At 42.9% G+C, this 21,304-nt stretch overlaps 1 protein-coding gene across 1 annotated transcript in view; it reads right to left on the bottom strand.

Annotated features, from left to right (window-relative positions):
* Positions 1-6,365: 6,365 nt before the first annotated feature.
* LOC140727738 (T-cell surface antigen CD2-like) overlaps positions 6,366-21,304 on the bottom strand; it is a 28,824-nt gene continuing 13,885 nt past the window's right edge. Inside the window, exons 4-5 of the mRNA XM_073045442.1 lie at positions 15,073-15,198; positions 6,366-9,379 (exon numbers count right to left, since the gene is read on the bottom strand). Coding sequence (XP_072901543.1) covers positions 9,024-9,379; positions 15,073-15,198 — 482 coding nt within the window. The 3' untranslated portion in view covers positions 6,366-9,023. The remainder of the gene's footprint in view (positions 9,380-15,072; positions 15,199-21,304) is intronic.

Raw genomic sequence — 21,304 nt, forward strand, 5'->3', positions numbered from 1 at the left:
CCTTCTTCAGGACCTCATCTCTACTCCTATCTACGTCATTGGTCTCCATGTGGACCACGACATCTGGCTGCTCACCCTCTCTCCTGAGAACTCGATCTGAGATATCGCGGACCCTGGCACCAGGGAGGCAACAGACCATCCAGGATTCTCGATCTCTCCCACAGGACCTCTTATCTGTCCTCCTAACTATCGAATCCCCTTTCACTACTGCTCTCCTCTTTTCTCTCCTTCCCTTCTGAGCTGAGGGTCTAGTCTCGGTGCCAGAGACACGACCACTACAACTTGTCCCTGGTAGGTTGTTCCCACCAACGGTATGCAAAACGGTATACTTATTGTTGATGGGAACGGCTACGGGGTGCTCTGCTCTTTCTGTCTATTCCCCTTCCCTCTCCTGACAGTCACTCAGTTACCTATCTCCTGACTTTTAGGGATGACTGTCTCCCTGAAACTCCGATCTATTACTGCCTCTGCCTCCTGAATGATCCGATGTTCATCCAGCTCCAGCTCCAGTTCCCTAACTCAGTTTGTCAGAAGCTGCAGCTGGATGCACCTTTTGCAGGTGTAGTCATCAGAGACAATTGTGCCGTCCCTGACTTCCCACATCCTACAATCGGAGCACTGGACTGTCCTATCTACTGCCTCCATTACTGACTCCTAAGTTAAATAAATTAATTAAAGAAACTTACCCGGCCTTACCCCACTGGGAGCAAGCTCATCCTCTGCCTCTTCTCACCGAAGCCTCTCGAGCCAAAGCCTCAATACTCCACTCCTTCATTGGCTCACTACAACCCTAAGAGTAATTTTCAATATATCTATAGAATAATAACCATTACAGAATCAATGTAAAACTGCCCAACTTGGGCATTCAACCAGAGTGCTGAGAACAACAAACTATAAAAAGTAAGAAATAACAAGAATAAATAAATAAACAATAATTATCGAGAACATGAGTTGAAGAGTCCATGAAAGTGAGTCGTTTGGTTGTGAGAACATTTCAATGATGGGGCAAGTGAAGTTGAGTGAGGTTAAATCACAAACAAGAGAGAATCTGCAGATACTGGAAATCCAAGCAACATACACAAAATGCTGGAGGAACTCAGCAGGCCAGGCAGCATCCATGGAGAAGAGTATAGTTGACATTTCCAGCAGAGACCCTCATCAGGACTGGAGAAAAAAGATGTCAGAGTAAGAAAGTGGGGGGAGGAGAGGATGAACAACAAGGTGATAGGTGAAACCAGGAGGGGCAGAGGGGGGAGGAGCAAAGTAAAGAGCTGCAAAGTTGATTGGTGAAAGAGATGCAGGGCTGGAAAAGGGGCAATCTGATAGGAGAGGACAGAAGGCCATGGAAGAAAGAAAAGGAGGAAGAGCACCAGAGGGAGGGAGGTGATAGACTGGTAAGGAGATATGGTGAGAGGGAAATGGGTATGGAGAATGGGGAAGGGGGTGGGGGGCATTACCGGAAGTTCAAGAAATCGATGTTCATGCCACCAGGTTGGAGGCTACCCATACAGAATACAAGGTGTTGCTCCTCCAACCTGAGTGTGGCCTCATCGTGACAGTAGAGGAGGCCATGGACTGACATGTCGGAATGTGAATGGGAAGTAAAATAGGAGTTGGTGACTGCTGGGAGATCCCGATTTTTCTGGCGGACAGAGCGTAGGTGCTCGTCGAAGCAGTCTCCCAGATGCCATCGGGTCTCACCGATATACAAGAGGCCATACCAGGAGCACAGAGTAGATGACCCCAACAGACTCACAAGTGGAATGTCACCTCACCTGGAAGGACTGTTTAGGGTCCTGAATGGTAAGTGAGGGAGGAGGTGTTAGGGGCAGGTGTAGCACTTGTCCCAGCTATACTTGCCTGTTTATCAGCTATGTGGAACAGTTTATGCTCCAAGTCTACACTGGTATCACTCCCCAACTTTTCCAATGCTACATCAACAGTTGCATTGCTGCTGATTCCTGCACCCATGCAGAGCTCGTTGACTTCACCAACTTGCCTCCAACTTCCACCCTGCCCCCAAATTTACCTGGTCCATTTCTGACGCATCCCTCCTCTTTCTCGATCTCTCTGTCTCTACCTCTAGACACAGCTTATCTACTAATGTCTATTCTAAATCTACTGACTCTCACTACTACCCAGACTACACCTCTTCCTACCCTATTACTTCTAAAAACGCCATCACCTTCTCTCAATTTCTCCAACTCCGCTGCATCTGCTCTCAGGATGAGGCTTTTCATTCCAGAATGAAGGATATATCCTACTTTTTCAAAGAAAGGGGCTTCCCTTCCTCCGCCATCAAAGCTGCCCTCAACCGCATCTCTTCCATTTTGTGCTAATCTGCCCTCACCCCATCCACCCGCCACTCCCCCAGGAGCAGGGTTCTTCTTGTTCTCATTTACCACTCCACCAGCATCTACTTCCAGCACATAACTCTCCATAACTTCCGCCACCTCCAGTGAGATCCCGCTACCAAGCACATCTTCCCCTCCCCCTCCCCCACTTCCTGCTTTCCACAGGGATTGCTTCCTATGCAACTTCCTTGTCCATTCATCCCTCCCCATTGATCTCCCTCCTGGCACTTACTCTTGCAATTGGAAAGGTGCTCCAAAATATCCGAGGAATTTAAATTTGATGACCCTCTCCACTTCTGATCCTCCAATCAGGACTATGGCTTCCTTCTCCTGTAGTCAATAATCAGCTCCTTGGTCTGGCTGACATTGAGTGAGAGGTTGTTACTGTGGCACCACTCAGCCAGACTTTCAATCTCACTCCTATATGCAGATTCATCACCACCTTTGATTTGGCCTATGACAGCAAACGAATATGGCTTTGGAGCTCTGCTTAACCACACAGTCAAAACTGTAAAGCTTGTAGAACAGCACACAGCCTTGTGATGCACCTGTGCTGATGGAAATCGTGGAGGAGATGTTGCTACCAATCCGAACTGACTATGGTCTGTAAGTGAGGAAATCGGGGATATTGCACAAGGAGATACTGAGGCCAAGGTCTTGAGGCTTACTGATTAATTTTGAGGGGACGATGGTACTGAATGCTGAGCTGTAATCGATAAAGAGCATCCTGATGTATGTATCTTTGCTGTCCAGATGTTCCAGGGTTGAATGAACAGCCAATGAGATGGCATCTGCTATTTAAAGTGAGAGGAGAAAAATTGAAAGGAGGTGCAAAAGATAAGAATTTTTACATAGACAGTTCAGGGTGTCTGAAACTTCCTGCCACGTGAAATGATAGAAGCAGGGAACAGAAATGTTTAAATAGCATTTGGACTCACACATATTATTTCTGCAGCAGTTTGAACAGGGCATGTCTGCACAAGCACGTGGAGGTCGGCCAGTGAGAACAGCAGGGAGAGTTCAAAAGGAGACGGCTTTACAGAGCGGGTGTAAGAGTAGGAAGGCTTTGGCTCAATGGGGCTTCGGTGATAACAGGTCGAGGCGAGGTAAGTTAACTGTTTAGAATACAGACAGAAAGAATGTGTGTGAGGCCAGTTTTCTGTGCTCAGCGTCAGATGTGGGAGGTCCCGGAGACACCCAGCCTCCCGGACGGCTGCATCTACAACAGGTGTGTCGAGCTGCAGCTCCTTAGGGACCAAGTTAGGGAAGTGGAGATGCAACTCGATGGCCTTTGTCTGGTCAGGGAAAGTGAGGAGGTGATAGAGAGGAGCTATAGGCAGGTAGTCACACCGGGGCCTTGGGAGACATAAGTGGGTAACAGTCAGGAGAGGGAAAGGCAAGAAGCAGATGCTACAGAGTACCCCTGTGGCTGTCCCCCTTAACAATAAGTACTCCTGTTTGAGTACTGTTGGGGGAGATGGCCTACCTGGGGCAAGCAATGGTGGTTACGCCTCTGGCACAGAGTCTGGCCCTGTGGCTCAGAAGGGTAGGGAAAGGAAGAGGATGGCAGTAGTGATCGGGGACTCTATAGTTAGGGGGTCAGACAGGTGATTCTGTGGATGCAGGAAAGAAACACAGATGGTAGTTTGCCTCCCAGGTGCCAGGGTCCGGGATGTTTCTAATCGTGTCCCCAATACCCTGAAGTGGGAAGGAGAACAACTAGAGGTCGTGCTACATATTGGTACCAATGACATAGGTAGGAAAAGGGAGGAGCTCCTGAAAGCAGACTACAGGGAGTTAGGAAGGAAGTTGAGAAGCAGGGCCTCGAAGGTAGTAATCTCAGGATTACTGCCTGTGCCATGTGACAGTGAGTAAAGGAATAGATTGAGGTGGAGGATAAATGCGAGACTGAGGGATTGGAGCAGGGGGCAGGGATTTAGATTTCTGGATCATTGGGACCTCTTTTGGGGTAAGTGTGACCTGTACAAAAAGGATGGGTTGCATTTGAATCTGAGGGGGGCCAATATCCTGGTGGGGAGATTTGCTAAGGCTATTGGGGAGAGTTTAAACTAGAAATGCTGGGGGTGGGAACAGAACTGAAGTGATGGAGGAGAGGGAGGTTGGCTCACAAATAGAGAAAGCTTGGAGACAGTGTGAAAGGGAGGATAGGCAGGTGATAGAGAAGGGACACAGTCAGACTGATGGTTTGAGATGTGTCTATTTTAATGCGAGGAGTATTATGAATAAAGCTGATGAGCTTAGAGCGTGGATCAGCTCTCGGAGCTATGATGCTGTGGCCATTACAGAGACTTGGGTGGTGCAGAAACAGGAATGGCTACTTCAAGTGCCGGTTCAGAAAGGACAGGGAGGGAGGCAGAAGAGGTGGGGGCGTGGCACTGTTGATCAGGGATAGTGTCACGGCTGCAGAAAAGGAGGAAGTCATGGAGAGATTGTCTACGGAGTCCCTGTGGGTGGAGGTTAGGAATAGGAAGGGGTCAATAACTCTACTGGGTATTTTTATAGACCATTCAGTAGTAACAGGGACATTGAGGAGCAGATAGGGAGAGAGATTCTGGAAAGGAGTAATAATAACAGGGTTGTTGTGGTGGGAGATTTTAATTTCCCAAATATTGACTGGCATCTCCCTAGTGTGAGGGGTTTAGATGGGGTGGAGTTCGTTAGGTAGGTTCAGGAAGGTTTCTTGACACAATATTTAGATAAGCCGACAAGAGGAGAGGCTGCACTTGATCTGGTATTGGGAAATGAACCTGGTCAGGTGTCAGGTCTCTCAGTGGGAGAGCATTTTGGAGATAGTGATCACAATTTTATCTCCTTTACCATAGCATTAGAGAGGGATAGGAACAGACAAACTAGGGAAACGTTTAATAGGAGTAAGGGGAAATATGAGGCTATCAGGCAGGAACTTGGAAACATAAACTGGAAACAGATGTTTTCAGGGAAACGTACAGAAGAAGTGTGTAATGTTCAGGGGATATTTGCGTGAGGTTCTGTGTAGATACGTTACAAAGAGTCAGGGAAAGGATGGTAGGGTACAGGAACCGTGGTGTACAAAGGCTGTTGTAAATCTATTCAATAAGAAAAGAAGAGCTTATGAAAGGTTCAAAGAACTAGGTAATGATAGAGATCTAGAAGATTATAAGGCTAGCAGGAATGAGCTCAAGAATGAAATTAGGAGAGCCAGAAGGGGCCATGAGAAGGCCTTGGCAGACAGGATTAAAGAAAACCCCAAGGCATTCCACAAGTACGTGAAGATCAAGAGGATAAGACATGAAAGAATAGGACCAATCGAGTGTGACAGTGGAAAAGTGTGTATGGAACCGAAGGAGATGGCAGAGGTATTTAATGAATACTTTGCTTCAATGTTCACCATGAAAAAGGATCTTGGCGATTGTAGGGATGACTTGCAGTGGACTGAAAAGCTTGAGCATGTAGATATTAAGAAAGAGGATGTGCTGGAGCTTTTGGAAAGCATCAAGTTGGATAAGTCACCGGGACCAGACAGGATGTACCCCAGGCTACTGTGGGAAACGAGGGAGAAGGTTGCTGAGCCTCTGGCAATGATCTTTGCATCATTAATGAGGATGGGGAGGTTCTGGAGGATTGGAGGGTTGCGAATGTTGTTCTCTTATTCAAGAAAGGGAGTAGGGATATCCCAGGAAATTACAAATTACAGGGTGTCTCAAAAGTGCTTTATAAATCCTTTTGATGCTTTATCATTGTATAGAAATATGATCACTAGTTTGTTAACAGCAAGGTCCCTCAAAATGAAAGGAAATAGATGATAACTTCTTTCCTTCATTAAAGTGATTATAGCAGTCAATTCTAACCAAAACAATTGCTGCTCTGACAACCCCCATGGATTTGTTATACTTGTATGACGTGCCCTCCAATCACTCTAATGATGATTGTTCCAAAGTCGAAGATATGTATTTGATCCTTTATTAGCAATTAACAAACATATAATCTTAAAGCAATAAAATTTAACCATAGTTGAGTTTAAATAAGTATAACTAAGCATAAACTAAGCTGTAACTAAGCATTCAACAAAAAAAAATGGCATCCATCAGCCCTCAGCTCCAAACTGTCTCAAACAAACGACAAATATGTAACTTAATCACTTTGCTTTAATTATGCCCCCACTCATGTGACTAATTACCAGAAATAAACACGCAACACTGAATACAATGCAGATGGAGAACAGATGCATGGCTCCAACAGTGGTAATTATTTGTCAGAATATTTTTGTGCTATTTAGCACCAGTAGAATTAAAAATCACTATTAATGTTCAAGAGCTGAATTAGTATGGCTCATAATACAACAATATTAAAAGCTGAAGATCTAGAATTTTAACGTATCTTTCTTAATATGGAGAAAGTGGTGCCTGTTGTCACATTGCATGAAGCAACACCCCCACCCCACCACCCACCCCTGTTGCTAAATTCTGTTGGCAAAAACCTGAAGGCACTATGCACTATGGGGAAGGTCTTGCAGGTCTATATCTGCACAAGACTTTCCTCTCCTAAGTATACAACTACTTGGCAAGTGCAAGAAGTTGCATTGATCCAGGATAACTGGAGCAGTGAGATGGTGGACGTGGGGTGTGCATTGTGTAGTGCAAAGGATCAGGTCTTCATTGTGGTTGGAGGCATCAGGACATTGAGGGGTATCAGGGTGGGGAGTGGAGGTGGCAATGGGTGGTGGGGGGGGAGTATTAATGAAGGAAAAGAAGATTTAGGATTACAACTTCTACTCTCATCTCTGGTTCACTCCTGACACTTCCCTTTTCCGTCGTGATATAATTATTCATGTCTTAGGTTGTAGGGTTAATAACCAATATCCACAACAAGCTGCAGAAACCCGCATCCATCTCAACTAAATTTCTTCCCTGTTTATGAAAGTCTTCCATTTCACTCTTCCAGTTTCTCCATCACTGTCCTCCCTGTTCTGATTATAACACAACAGTGGTTCTGGGATACCTTTCTCCTTGACTGGTTTTTCTCTCAGGACTCTCAACTCCCCTGATCAATTACTTACACTTTTTGTTTAATCTCCTAACCTCCCTTACTGAGCAAGGATAGTGTCCTCCTTCTCCTTCCAACTCAGCAGCCTCCACATTCAACAGATCACCCTCCATAATTTCCAAATACTTAGCCAGTGATTCATCCTCTCCTCCACTCTCAGCATACCAAATGCACTGTCCCCATAGTTACTCCATGGTTCACTCTTCACCTTCTTTATCAACAGCAGAAAATAGGAAAACCAGCTTTTTACCTCTTCTTACCATCCAGCGACCAGCATTTCTTCCAGGTTAAGCAGAGGTTTACTTGAATTTATGGTATTGCACAATGTAATCTTCTCATTGGAAAATCCAGACACAGATTGAATGACGTTTTGTCAAAACACCTCAAGCATTTTCTGAGTTTATTGAAAATATTTTAATCTGTTTTTAGTTACTAATAAAAAATACAGTGGATTCTGGTTAATTGGGACTCAATGGGACCAGTATGTTTTGACCCAATTAAGTGGCTGGCTAATTAGCTGAAGTTTCATGGAAATAGTTAAAAATGTATCAAAAAGACAAACTGCCATTTAACTGAGTAATAAATTATGTATTTAAATAAAATACAGAACAATTCAGAACACTAACAATACTACTACAGTACTAGAAAACTGTAGCTTATAATAGTTATTGATGGAGGAATTCATCCATTGTGTACGCTGCCATGTTCTTCTTATTCACTGTAAATGAACAAAATCAGTACGGACACCTCGTGGAGATAATGGACTGCCTTCATACAATGTTTTCAAAATTTGCATCCTACAAATCTTCACTTTCATTATAACATTCAAGATGATTGTCGATATCTTCTAATTTTTCATAGTTCCTAATTTGTTGAAGTTGTAAAATCATTTCATTTTCACTCCTGGCTGTTTCTGGCATCTCCAAGCCTGAATGTTTGAAACCTCAGTGAGCAGAACAGTTCTGAATTGTCTTGCTGCTTATCTCTCACCAACTATCGGTGACAAAAACCACTGCCTTTTGACATAAACACAAGCAACTGATGCTATTTAAAAACTGTTCACTCTAAGCATGGTGTAGTGTTTAATGGTCACACAAGTGCAATGTGGCTGGCAATAGTTAAAAACTTCAGCAGCAGTCTTCCGTCCCAATTAATTGACATAATGATCCAAATAAACAAAGGGAATCCTGGCTATTTCTCGATTTGATTTTATAATTTAAGTGTTGGCCAATATAAGTGGCTGTCCCCATTGACCAATAGCACAATTAACCAGAATCTATATAAAATATAAAAATGTATAAAAGTATAAATGTATACAAAATGAACTTAATAACAAATTTCCAAATTATAACAATTATTACAACAAAATCTCAGCAAGAACAAACCCCTTATCATTTATATTTCTGTAAACTGAGTAAAAAATGTCTTAAAGTTTGAAAGCCAGATATAAAATTACTATTGAAAATTTAGATCTTTCACATTTGTAATCTACATAAATTTTCAATCATTGTAGAAGTAAACCCAAAGACCATGTGTTGAATTTTAAGAGACAATAATTTTACTTGTGTAAATGTTCAATAGAAAAAAATATTTTTGAAGCAACTATTTTTAGCCAAAATTGATGGCTCATTCAGGTGGTATAGGCAGTGGCCCTCTCCTTCCTCTTCGTTCAAGAGTTTCGTTTATAGGTGCTCTTCCTCCTCTCTGTGCTGTCTCTCCCTGATATGCCTTTTCTCTTGGTGCTATCCCTGCCCTTGGGCTCCTATCTTCTCTCAGGACCCTCCTGCCTCCATCTGTTCTTTCTGCTTTACGTGCTCTCTGTTTTTCACCCATTCTTTGTCCAAATTCCTGGGTTGGTCGGGTTTTTGTTTGTGGGTATGGTCTGCTAAATTCTCTTGCAGCTGTTGCTGGCGGCATTGATTGAGTCACAAAATTTAAATCAGTAATTTCTTTCTGTTCTCCTTGGGATGGACGTGGCTTTGCTAGATGGGGAAAATAGGTCATTAATTCACATTTATATGTAAAAATATATTTTAAAAAATGAATCTAGGTTAGTCACCAGCTCATGTATTAAGTTATACAGTACAGGAACAGGCCCTTCAGCCCAAAATACCCATGCCAAACTTCTTGAGCTAGTCCCATTTCCTTCCATTTGGCACATGTCCCTCAAAACCTTATGTCCATGTACCAGTCTCATTGTCTTTCAGATGTTACAACTGTACCTGCCTCTACCACGTCCTGTGGCAGCTCATTCCATATACACACCACCCTTTGTGAGAAAGATTGCTCATCATGTCCTCTTTAAATCTTTCCTCTCCTACCTTAAATCCAAGCACTCTAGTTTTAGACTCAACTACCCTGGGGAAAAAGACTAAGTATTCACTTTATCTATGCACTTCATGATTTTATAAACCGCTGTAGGGTTACCTCCTGTACACTAGGGAAAAAATGTCCCAACCTATGCACTTTCACTTTGTCACTCAAACCCGCCAGTGCAGTAACATCACAAGAGTATTGAACAGTACAGCATGGAAACAGGCTCTTCAGTCTATACAGTCTGTCCCAAGCATGATACCAAGTGAAACAAACCCATCGCCTGCACAGGATCCATAACCCCCCATGCCCATCTATTTACCCAAATGCCTCTTAAAGATGCAACTTATCACATCTGCTTCCAGCACCACACTTACCAATTTCTTAGTAACAACTTTCCCCTTCTCACTTTAAAGCTATTCACCCCAGTATCTGACATCTCTACCCTGAGAAAGATGCGCCATCTTCCCTATATATGTAATTCACAATCTCATTCACATTCATAATTCATTATCAGATGTCCCCTCAGAGCTGAAACTCCTGAGAAAACCTCTCCTTACAGCTAATGCTCTCAATCCAGGTAGCATCCTGGTGAGCATACTTGGCAGTCTCTATGAAGCCTCCGTAGCCTTCATGTAATGGGTAGACCAGACCTAAACACAACGCTCCAAATGTGGCCTAAACGATGTTTTATACGCTGCAATGTGATTTCCTGACTCTTGTGTTCAATGCCTCAACCAAGCGCTTTTTACCACTCTGCATACCTGTGTTGCTATTTTTTATGGAGCAATGGACTTGGATCCCAAAATCCCTCTGTACATCAGTGCTGCTAAGGTCCTGCCATTTACTGTTTAAAGTTCCCCTTACATTTGACATCCCAAATTGCAACATTTCACCTGTATTCACCGCTTACACAATGCCTCCAGCATTGTCAAAGACCCCTCTCATCCTTCCCACAGTCTTTTTGATCTCCTGCCATCATGCAGAAGGTACCACAGCATTTGAACCAGAACCGTCAGACCAACAGCTTCTTCCTCCAGACTGTTAGACTAACACCCTGCAGCCACCCTACACACATGTACACCCTGTTTGAATGCGCTAACACCCTTTCTCCCCCCCCCACTCCACAACTTGCAGACACACTCTCACCCTGCATTTGTCACTTTTCATCTTTTATTGCTGCTACTTCTTGTATTTATTGGGTGGTGGGGTGGACATACGCCTCTACCAAAGGAGATGCAAGGCGCTCCTTCCCTCTGCTAGCCTGCAGGTCACCTTTGGGCAAAGTGTAGCACCTGCTTATCCCCAAATCAGGGTCACATAAAGCCATGTGAGTAGGTGGTGGGTAATTGTATGTGCAGCTGTTTATTTGACCACTGACACCAGGCATGCAGTCTCTGAAGAATATTGATCACGGCTAGGGTCACCCGTCCCGCAAAGACACTGTCCAGGAAAAGGCAATGGCAATCCACTTCTATAGAAACATTTGTCAAGAACAATCATGGTCAGCGACCATGACCACCCACATCATGAGACACAGCTCATGATGATGATGATTCATATATTTATAGTACTGCTTGTTTTGTTATAGTAATGCTGGTAACTTTACACTGTCTTACTGAAATATGCACCTTGCACTTCACCTCAACCTGTCAATCTTTAGGCCATGCCAATCAGGACATGTGTTAATATTATCTTGTGACAGTATATGCTGGATTGTAACTATATGTGCTGTGAATGACTACATGTACTATGTTTTGCAACTTGGCCCAGGAGGAATGATATTTCGTTTAGCTGTAAACACGTGTATGGTTGAAAGACAATGAACTTGAATTTGGTTGGATTAAGCCACTTGCCACTTCTCCACCTATATCTGCTAAAGATCTATATTCTGCTACATCCTTTAACAACCTTCACTATCCACAAATTTTGTCTCATTGGAAAAATTACTAATCAGCCCACCTACATCTTTTGTCCATGTCACTTACATATAACATAAATGGGGGTCCCACTACTTATATCTGTGGAGCATCACTGATTACAGACCTCCAATCAGAATAACAACTTTCCATCACTACATTCTGTCTTCTAGCCAGTTTTGAATCCAATCAACTGAGTCACTGTGGATCCCACGCACTCTTTATTCTCTTAGATCACCCTATCATGAGGGTCCTTATCAAAATGTCTTACTAAAATCCAGGTACACAATATGCTCTGCCCTACCTCATCAATCATCTTCGTCATCTCTTCAAACATTCCTTCACATTTGTGAAATATGATTGTCCATATACAAAGCCACACTGGTTTTCCCCAATCAGTCTCCGCCTTTCCAAAAGCTGGTAGATGCTCACCCTCAGAGTCCCCACCTGTAATGTTCTCACTACCATTAGGCTCACCAGCTTGTAGTTCCCTAGTTGGTCCTTTCAGTCTTTCTTGAATAAAGGCACAAGGTTAGCTTTCCTTCCATCTTACGGTGCCTCACCCATGGCTAAGGAATATGCAAGCATCTCTACTAGGGCCGCTGCAATTTCTTCCCTAATTTCCTACAAGGTCTGAAGATATACTTGGACAGGACCTGGAGCCTTGTCCACCTCAATATGTTTTAAGACCCTCAGTACTTCCCCTTTTGTTATGCTGATATGTTTCAATACATGACCATTCATATCTGTCAATTCCTTAACATGCATGACCTTCCTCATAATAAGTATGGAAGGGTTAATTTAAGATCCCACACATTGCATTGATTTCATTCTCTTTCTAGCTACTCTTTTGCTCATAATACCTTTCTAAAATCATTTAGGACGTCCCTCTACTTTATCTGCCAGACCTGTCACATGTACTGTACTTACAAGAATGATGGTGATATTTTAAGAGGTTATATTTACTGGAAGAACCTCCAAAAAACATCATTATCATTTTCTATCAGCCGCCTCCATTTCTCACAAAGTTATTGGTATGCTGAAGGATGAAAGTGTGTTTCAGCTTTTTATTCCGCAAAAAAAAAACAGCCACTTGAGAACCCACAGAAGTGAAGCGGGATCAGGTCCTCCTCACCTCTGAAATAAGCAGAGCTTTTGTTAGTGGGGTGAACCGAATCATCTGAAGCAGGAATTGCCCACTGCCTTCACACCAATGGTACGAGAGTTTCTCCATTCTATTAGTTTGCCTCTACTATATATTCCATTGCCTCCTATTTCTATTTCTAGCCAGTAATAACTATCTTTAGGTTTTGTCAAAGCCTCTGTGACTTTGATCATAGAACTACTGTTAATGTGTGAGCTTAAAGAACGAATATTCTTAAACTACCTGGTCACACAGCCAGGCATAATTTGTTCACATAATCACAAAATGACACCAGATAAACTGGCATAACTGCATCAACAGTAAATATGTGGTGTCTCACTCCCTCACCCCTACTCACAACTCTGCAATTTACTTAGCCAGCTCCACTTTGAAGTTACATTTCAATCTGTCTCAACTACAAACTCTGGGAGTGCAATACATGCTGCAAAGAAGCTCTGTGTTCAACCCTTTTCCTTCACTTTAAATTCTTCTGCTACTTACCTTCATTCCATGCACCACAGATTCTCACACCATCCAACAATAGCAGTTCTTCTCTGCTTTGTTCAATCCCTTCATGATCTTAAAGTCTCCATCAAATCTCCTTGCAACCTCCTCTGCGCCAACCAGATTCTCAAAACTATTTTGACAAGATAAATTCCTCATCCCTGAAATAATTTTGGGTCCTTAAAACACCCTCACCAAAGTCTTGACATCTTTATTTAAATGTGGCGTGCACAAATGGATGCAATACTCTAGTCATGGCCAAGCCAAACTTTGCCAAAGTTTCAACACAAAACATACTGGAGGAACTCAACAGGTCAGGCAGAATCTATGGAGAGAAACTGAATTTCTCTAGCACTGTGTGTGTTGCTCCTGATTCCAGCGCCTTTAGTCTCTCTCGTCTTCATTTTATAAAAGTGGACTTCAAATTTCTTCTTCTGATACTATATGCCTCCATTGCTAACCACATTCTCAAACTATTCTTCCACATTCAATGAACTACACACTCAGCTCTCTGCTGCACTACTTTCAGAATGTGTCTCTAGTTTGCATTGTCTCTTTCTCATTCTTTCAACTTGTATATAACACCTCATATTTCTTAACAGTAGATTTAATCTGTCACCCCTCTACCAGCCTGCCCACGTTTTCAAGCTTATTACTGTCCTCCTCACTGTTCCTCCTAAGTTTATATTTACCTAGAGTCACCAGAACACACAATCGGTGATAATCAGAAACAGAAACACTAGTTAATTTTCCAGGTGGAAACCCAGAAATGCTAATTGTTAAACTCAGCAGATTGTATAACTAATCAAGTATCTTTCTCAGATTTTATAATAACTTTGGTTAATTACCAGTGCCATGTTGGACCTTTATAAAAGAAATTCATGTAGTATTACAGTAAATCTAAGTAACAAGTTCATCAAAAGCTTTTGTGAATTAAGAAGGTCATTAAAGCTCACAGATTGATATTCATTGTTTTATTCAATAATCAATTTTTTAATGTTTTAGTACTGAGCTAGTGGTCACTCTAAGTACACCAGCAACAAACGTTCCCAAAACCTGTTTCAGGCTCAAAAAGCCATTCAGTTTCAGCACTGAATTTGCAGAATTATATATTAACACAAACGTTATGGATAGATTAATCAGCATTACATTAAAGTTTGTGAGACATTCTGAGGCTGTGAAGTATGTTATTTAAGTATTTCTTTATTAAAACTAAAATATACAGTTATTGATGTCAATTAGAAACAGTAGTAATTCTTTCATTGAATTCTAATATAACACTACAACTCAGTTTTCTCAAGTTAACCGAGAGAACTGATCAGCCAGGATCTTCCATACTGTCTCCAGGTAATACAATCCATTTTACATGGAACTGAAATAGGTCTAATTTTTGCCTTTAGGACTGCATTTATTCTGCTTGGGTAGAATTAAGTTGTGTAACTTCTCATATGTTATAGACTAACCAACCGTTACATAAATCGTACACGACAAAACAGAAAGCAGTTGGGAGTGTTGGAAGTCAATCGTTACAGACCTTCGGTGTTGGTGTAAAGTTTGTCAGGGCAGAGGCTGCAAGTTGTGAGCTGTGTGCTCTTAGGAGTTCTCCATAGAATACTTAGTCAAGAAGGCAACTGAATAACTAATAGTTTATTAATGCATAGACTCAAATCTCACAACTCATACACTACATTTATATTGCCAATTTTGATCAGTTGCACCATTTTAATTACTGATGTTGCTAGTTTCCTAGATATTATGTATATGCTTGGTATCTACCAGAAGCTAGATTACTTACCTTTTCGTCTTTGTCTTCGACAAATTTTCCGAATTAAACAAAGCAGGATAAATGATATGATCATTGCCCCTGCTATTATTCCTGCTATTAACAGAATTTTAATATAACTATTTGGTGTTTCATTATCTGTAAAACAGAAATAAATGAAAATATGAATAAAACCAACAAAACAGCACAGTATGAATTTGCCAGTGTGTATTCAAATAGAAAATATTAAGATCTGAAATAATTTGCATGTCAGACCATAAGACATAGGAGCAGAATTAGGCCATTTGCCCCACTGAGTCTGCTCCAGCATTCAGTCAGGGCTGATCCTTTTTTCTATCTCATCCTCAACCCCACTCCCTGGCTTTCTCCCTGTAACCTTTGATGCCATGTCAGATCAAGAACCTATCAATCTCTTCCTTAAATACACCCAATGACCTGGCCTCCACAGCGGCTACAAATTCACCGCCCTTTGGTTAAAGAAATTTCTCCACATATCTATTTTGAAAGGTCACGCTTCTTTCCTGAGGCTGTGCCCTCTTGTCCTAGACTCTCCCACCATGGGAAACATCCTTACCACATCTACTCTGTCTAGGCCTTTCAACATTCAAAAGGTTTCAATTAGATCCCCCCTCATCCTTCTAAATTCCAATGAGTAGATAACCGTTTCATTCCTAGACAATAGTGTATCATCACAATTTATGTTCCTATTAAATCATTTATCTGTTCTGTTCATTACAAATGGGACTAAGCAGCATCCATCAGGGACCCCCACCACCCAGGGCATGATCTTTTCTTGCTACTGCGATCAGGAAGAAGATAAAGGAGCCTCCAGACTCACACCACCAAGCTCAGAAGTAGTTATTACCCCTCAACCATTATTGGAGAATAAAGTTGCATCGTTTGCTGTGTGGCCAGAACTATGTGGTCAGCCTTGTGTTTGCTATTTGCTATGTATCCAACCTATTGGCCAGAATGTAATCTGTGTATTGTCTCTGTACTATTGAATGCATCAGTGCCTTAAGAATGTAGCTAACAGTGAAAGTAAGCATGTAGAGATAACGGTGGTAGTCAGGATCGTGGAGTGGTGTGATGGTATGAAAACCAGTCAAGGCCGGGAAGGGGGACACGTGTTCCAAGGAGTAGACTAGAACAAGTATAAGCTACTGAACAAAAATACTGGTGGCGAATCGAGAAGTTAATGTGATGGTAATTAGAGGATATGCTAATGTACTGAGATAAGAAAGTACTATAAAGAATACTGTGTACTAGGCTCAGCGTTCATTAATTGAGACACGTTCATTAATTGTCTCAGCTTTTGTTTGCAAATAAAGGCTTAAACTTCTCGAAGAATCTTCTGCGCCTCCTGGTTATTTCAAGAAACCACGACAAAATTGATGACCGCAGCAGGACCGGAAAGAGACCCGCAGAAAGGAAACGGCAGATTGGGGATGCTTCGCGGTCCTCTAGGGACCCCCACAGGGCTAACAGAATTAAGGGTGCACCCAAACAAAAGGTAAGCGCTTTTTGCAACAATTTGGACTAAGAATTCTGTTGGTTTTGTGGAGGTCTTGGAGACTCAGAAGTGTGGAACCACTGCCAAAGGGTCTCCCTGGTCCAAAGAATCTGGCAGAATTGGGGGTTAACAGGAGGCTCAGAGGATTGATTGAGAACACTGCAGTGGGGGTAAGTACAAATAAGCTAATAAGTTAAGTGAAGAAAAATTCCACGTGGTTTTGGTAAATCCCTGTGGATACTGCTTTGTACGAAACGAAGGTCTGAACGGGTAGGGAAAGAAAAAATAGAAAAATCCTCATGGATACCGCCTTAAGAGATAAGGATCTGAATAGACGAGGTGCAAAGAGAAAGTTCTGCGGATATCGCTCTAGGTAGAGGTCTGTACGGGCAGAACGGAATAGGAAACAAGGACAGTCCGATATATAGTTTAAAGCGCTGGTAGATAGATGATAGACTAGGCATAGAATTAGAGTAAATAGTATTATCCAGTAAACGAACTGTGAATCTCTGAAATACCTTAAAAAGAGAGAACAACATGACAGGTAAAGGAACGGCAGTAGAGATTCTGAGCAAAAAATTCCCGGTAAGTAAAAGTGAGATCACAAAAACTTCAGAAAAATGGGAAAAAAGAACCAAGAACCTGGTCACAAAATGGCCAAGAGAAGGAATGTTTGATGTAAGCTTGTGCGAAGAAATGGAGGCACTAATTAAAAATTACAAACCAAAAGATAAAACTAAGAAAAGAGAGCAAAGAAGGGAACGAGAAATGGAAGTGCTAAAACTCTTCAGAACAGAGGGAGAGAGGCTGAGGAGGACAGGTAGAATATTGATTACAAGTGAGGAAGACACTAAGGAGAAGGAGAAAACAGCCTGTTAGAGAGAGGGGAAGGTACAGTGAGAAGCTGGCTTCAGCTCCAAACCCGGATGTGAAAGAAGCAGAAAGACCCCCTCCCTATTATGAGGAAGGAACCCCTAAGCAGTGCCCCATGCTGACGGGTACAGTAAACATGCAGGGAGAAGTACAAGTTTGGGATAATGAGGAAAAAAGACAATACAAGAAGGAAAAAGCGGTGATATGGAAGGAGATACAGGCAGAAAGGATAAAGGTGGAACAGGCAAAGAGAGAAATGAGAGAAGAGATTAAACGGATGAAATACTTGAGAGAGGAAAAGGAGTATGAGGAGTACCGGTTATACCGTAGAAATGAACAGACTGGAAAGGAAAGTGGCTCATCGGGGCAGGAAGAGATGAGGGATTCAAGAGGAAGTGGAAAGAGGTAGGAGGCAGAAGCCTAGAAGAGCAGAAGGAGGCGGTAGGGAAGCAACTAGCAGAAGTAGATAGAGAGCTAGAGAAGTTACTGAGAGGGAATTGTTAGAGGAGATGTGAAAAATACTCCAGGAGCTGACTAAGTATTGAATCAGGAAAAAAAGGAAGGACTCCACAGGGAGACCGATGGAAGAGGAGGACCCCAGAGAAATTTGTGTGGGAGGCAGTAAAGACATACCCTGAGACAGATGGGGAGTCAGGCGAGGAGGAGAGCCAGGGCAGGTGGGAAGAAGGAGGAAGAATGATGCCGTTGTTAGTTAAAGGATCAGGACAAGTGCAGTATATCCCTTGGGGATCCCAGCTCCTAGAAGGACTGAAAAACACTCTGCCCAATCTACATGAAGGAGCAGGGAAATGGATTAGAGCCTTTGAAGAAGAAACGGCGGGACGATTATTGGCTATGGGAGATTTGAAGGCACTATTGGTAAGGTTGATGAGAACCTCCAAATTTAACGAACTAATGGAAATGGGTGGCATAATAAACCCGAACGATCCGAGAACTGATGGAGACGGGTTTGACAGAGTGAGGCAGAGGGTATGGCAGGCTCTCAGGAAGCTTTATCCACCCAAAGTGGACCCCAAAGTCTTAAAGGGGGATCCACTGGGAGACACTGAAAACCCAGCAGCCTATGTAGAAAACCAGTTGAAAAGGTGGAGACTGGAGACTGAGCAAGAGGTGGAAAATAGCTTATTTATGACCTCACTGTTCCGACATAGCATTTTGGATGCAATGCCTCCGCAAGTAAAATCCAAACTGGAGGAAGTGGTTGGGCTGACGTCAATGACCCCACAAGAATTTAGAGACCACGTAGCCCATGCGGTTGAGAAATACCGGAAAGACAAACGAAGGTTGGCTGAGCAGCAGGAAAAGGTGCAAAGAAAGTTAATACAAATGCAGCTCGAAGAACTCAAAAAGGAAAAAAGAGAAAAGCAAACAGATGCTGCCAGCAACCACCGGTCCGAGTACAGCCATCAAACTGGATGAAGCACCGCTATATGGAGGAACCGATCATACTGTAAGACAAGGGCCGGAAAACCTCATGCCAATAATCAACGTCTTTGGAGGAGTATTCCCACAAATGCCCTATCAGGAACAGACCAAATTCAAACAGCCCAGACAGGACTGGAAGTCCCAAGGAGGGGGACAGAGGAGCTATGGGCAGAGGGGACCAGTGAGGAAACAGGGGGAAAGAGAGGTAGAGAGATTGTGCTGGGGATGTAATCAGCCAGATCACATGAGAAGAGATTGTCCATTTACACCATGGCCTGTCACACACCAGCAGGAACCAATAAGAAGGGAACTAAAGTTTAGTCAAGGACCAGCCCCCACAGGCCCAAGCGGACCTGTGAACCCCTATGCGATGTATTAGGGATGCCCCGAGAACTCGAGTGGGAAGGGACATTACCCAATGATAACAAGGGAGGCAGAAGAGGAACCCATTGTTCAGGTTATGTTAGAAGGACAACTGACACCAATGATGATAGATACTGGAGCCACGTACACTTGTGTACAGCCACAGTATACCCTTCACCTTCCCATGTCAGGAAAGTTTATTAAGACGGTAGGGTTCTCGGGGAAAACACAGTTGACACAGTGCACGGTTCCAGTGCAGTTGAGAATGGGAAATAAAGGAATTGTTTTGCCAGTGCTAGTATCTAAAGGAACTCCGATTAATTTGTTAGGCAGATATGCCTTATTGAAACTGGAATTAAAATTAGAATGCACCAGAAATGGGCTGAGCGTGGAAAGAGCAGGGGCTCAATTGATAGTGCAAGAAGACAAGAAGGCTAATGTCTTTTGGATAGGAGACATAGCAGATCAGATTCAGGAAACCTGGGAAAATGGAAAAAGGGCGTGCAGGCTATATTACCCAGGGCTGTAATGCCCAAATCTGAGCTACATTGTACAGTGATTTTTGACGAGACTCAGAACAGGGAGTTAGAGGAGAGATGGCGCCTGGAGGTATGTACCCAACAGCACCTGGAAGGGGAGGCTGTGATAATCGGAAAGCAAGGGGCAGCTTTACAAGTTAAATGGAACACCTTTTTAGAAAAATGGTACAGGATACTGGAGGCTGCGCCCCACATATCGTTGTTGGTAAACAAGGGATATCAGTCTAAAGACTTAGGACCTTTAGTTAAGAGTGCTGAAACCGTAACAGTGTGGAGGAATATCACGCCAGAGGTGTGGATATCAGAAGACAACAATTGCATTAAAATAATAGTAAGTGTAGATATGGTAGGAACGATGAAAGAGGTTGAAATAACTCCCCAACCACATGCCATTGCTGGAAAGAGGGAAATTTGCGCTGACACCAGCCAGGATAGCAGTGTATCAGATGCTATTGACATTTCCAGACATAATCATACAGAGATGCACTACCAGTAATATAGCCGATTTTGTCCCTTTGGGCTATGAAGGAGAACCCCACGATTGTGTAGGGAAGACGATGGCATTTGCCAAATTGAGAGCAGATTTACAGTCGGAACCACTAGAGGATGCAGATAAAAAGGTTCTGTTCGTAGATGGCTCTTGTTATAGGGATTATGATGGATATCATGCAGGGTTCTCAGTAGTGATGCAGTATCAGTTGAGCTATGAATGTTTTACGCGGACAGGTGCTCGTCCAGTGGGTCATTTCAGAGGTAGCTGCACTCAGATGTGGGATGTAACCCCAGGCGAAAGACACATAGTAGGTTCCCCTCCACCCGAAGGTACATTGGACGCCCAGACCATCCCCTTAGCAGACACCTGGTGGCTGTGTGGTGAGGAAGGGGGTCTGAGATCCACACTTCCCCTCAATTGGGCAGGTACGTGTACACGTGTTATGCTACTTCAAGAAGTTATAGTATCCCCTGAAGTACACTTCAACACTGATATCTCTGAACAGCAGACACTATTGCGGAAAAGGAGAAAATATGAACCCGACTCGATGATTTGGATAGATAGTATAGGGCAGCCGAGAGGTATACCTAACGAATTTAATGCGAGGAATGAAATTGCTGCAGGCTTCGAAGCATTTCTACCCTTGATGGGAACTATTAAGAATGTTGAATGGATAAATTATATATATTACAATCAGCAAAGATTCATCAACTACACCGATGATGCATTGGAGGCCTTGGGACAACAGTTAGATGCAACTAGCAAAATGACATGGCAGAATAGACAAGCATTGGACTGGCTGTTGGCAGAAAAAGGAGGAGTTTGTGTGATGTTTGGAGAGCAGTGCTGTACTTTTATACCAAATAACACTAGTCCAGAAGGATTGTTTACTAAGGCAATGTATAAGTTGAAAAGTCTCAGAAAGGAAGTTAAACAGAATGCAGGGTTCGGTCATCAGTTATTTGACTGGTTAGAAAGTAGACTCGGAGGATGGGGAGCATGGCTGACTAAGATGGC

This window comes from Hemitrygon akajei, chromosome 5, assembly GCF_048418815.1.
Source record: "Hemitrygon akajei chromosome 5, sHemAka1.3, whole genome shotgun sequence".
Lineage (NCBI taxonomy): Eukaryota > Metazoa > Chordata > Chondrichthyes > Myliobatiformes > Dasyatidae > Hemitrygon > Hemitrygon akajei.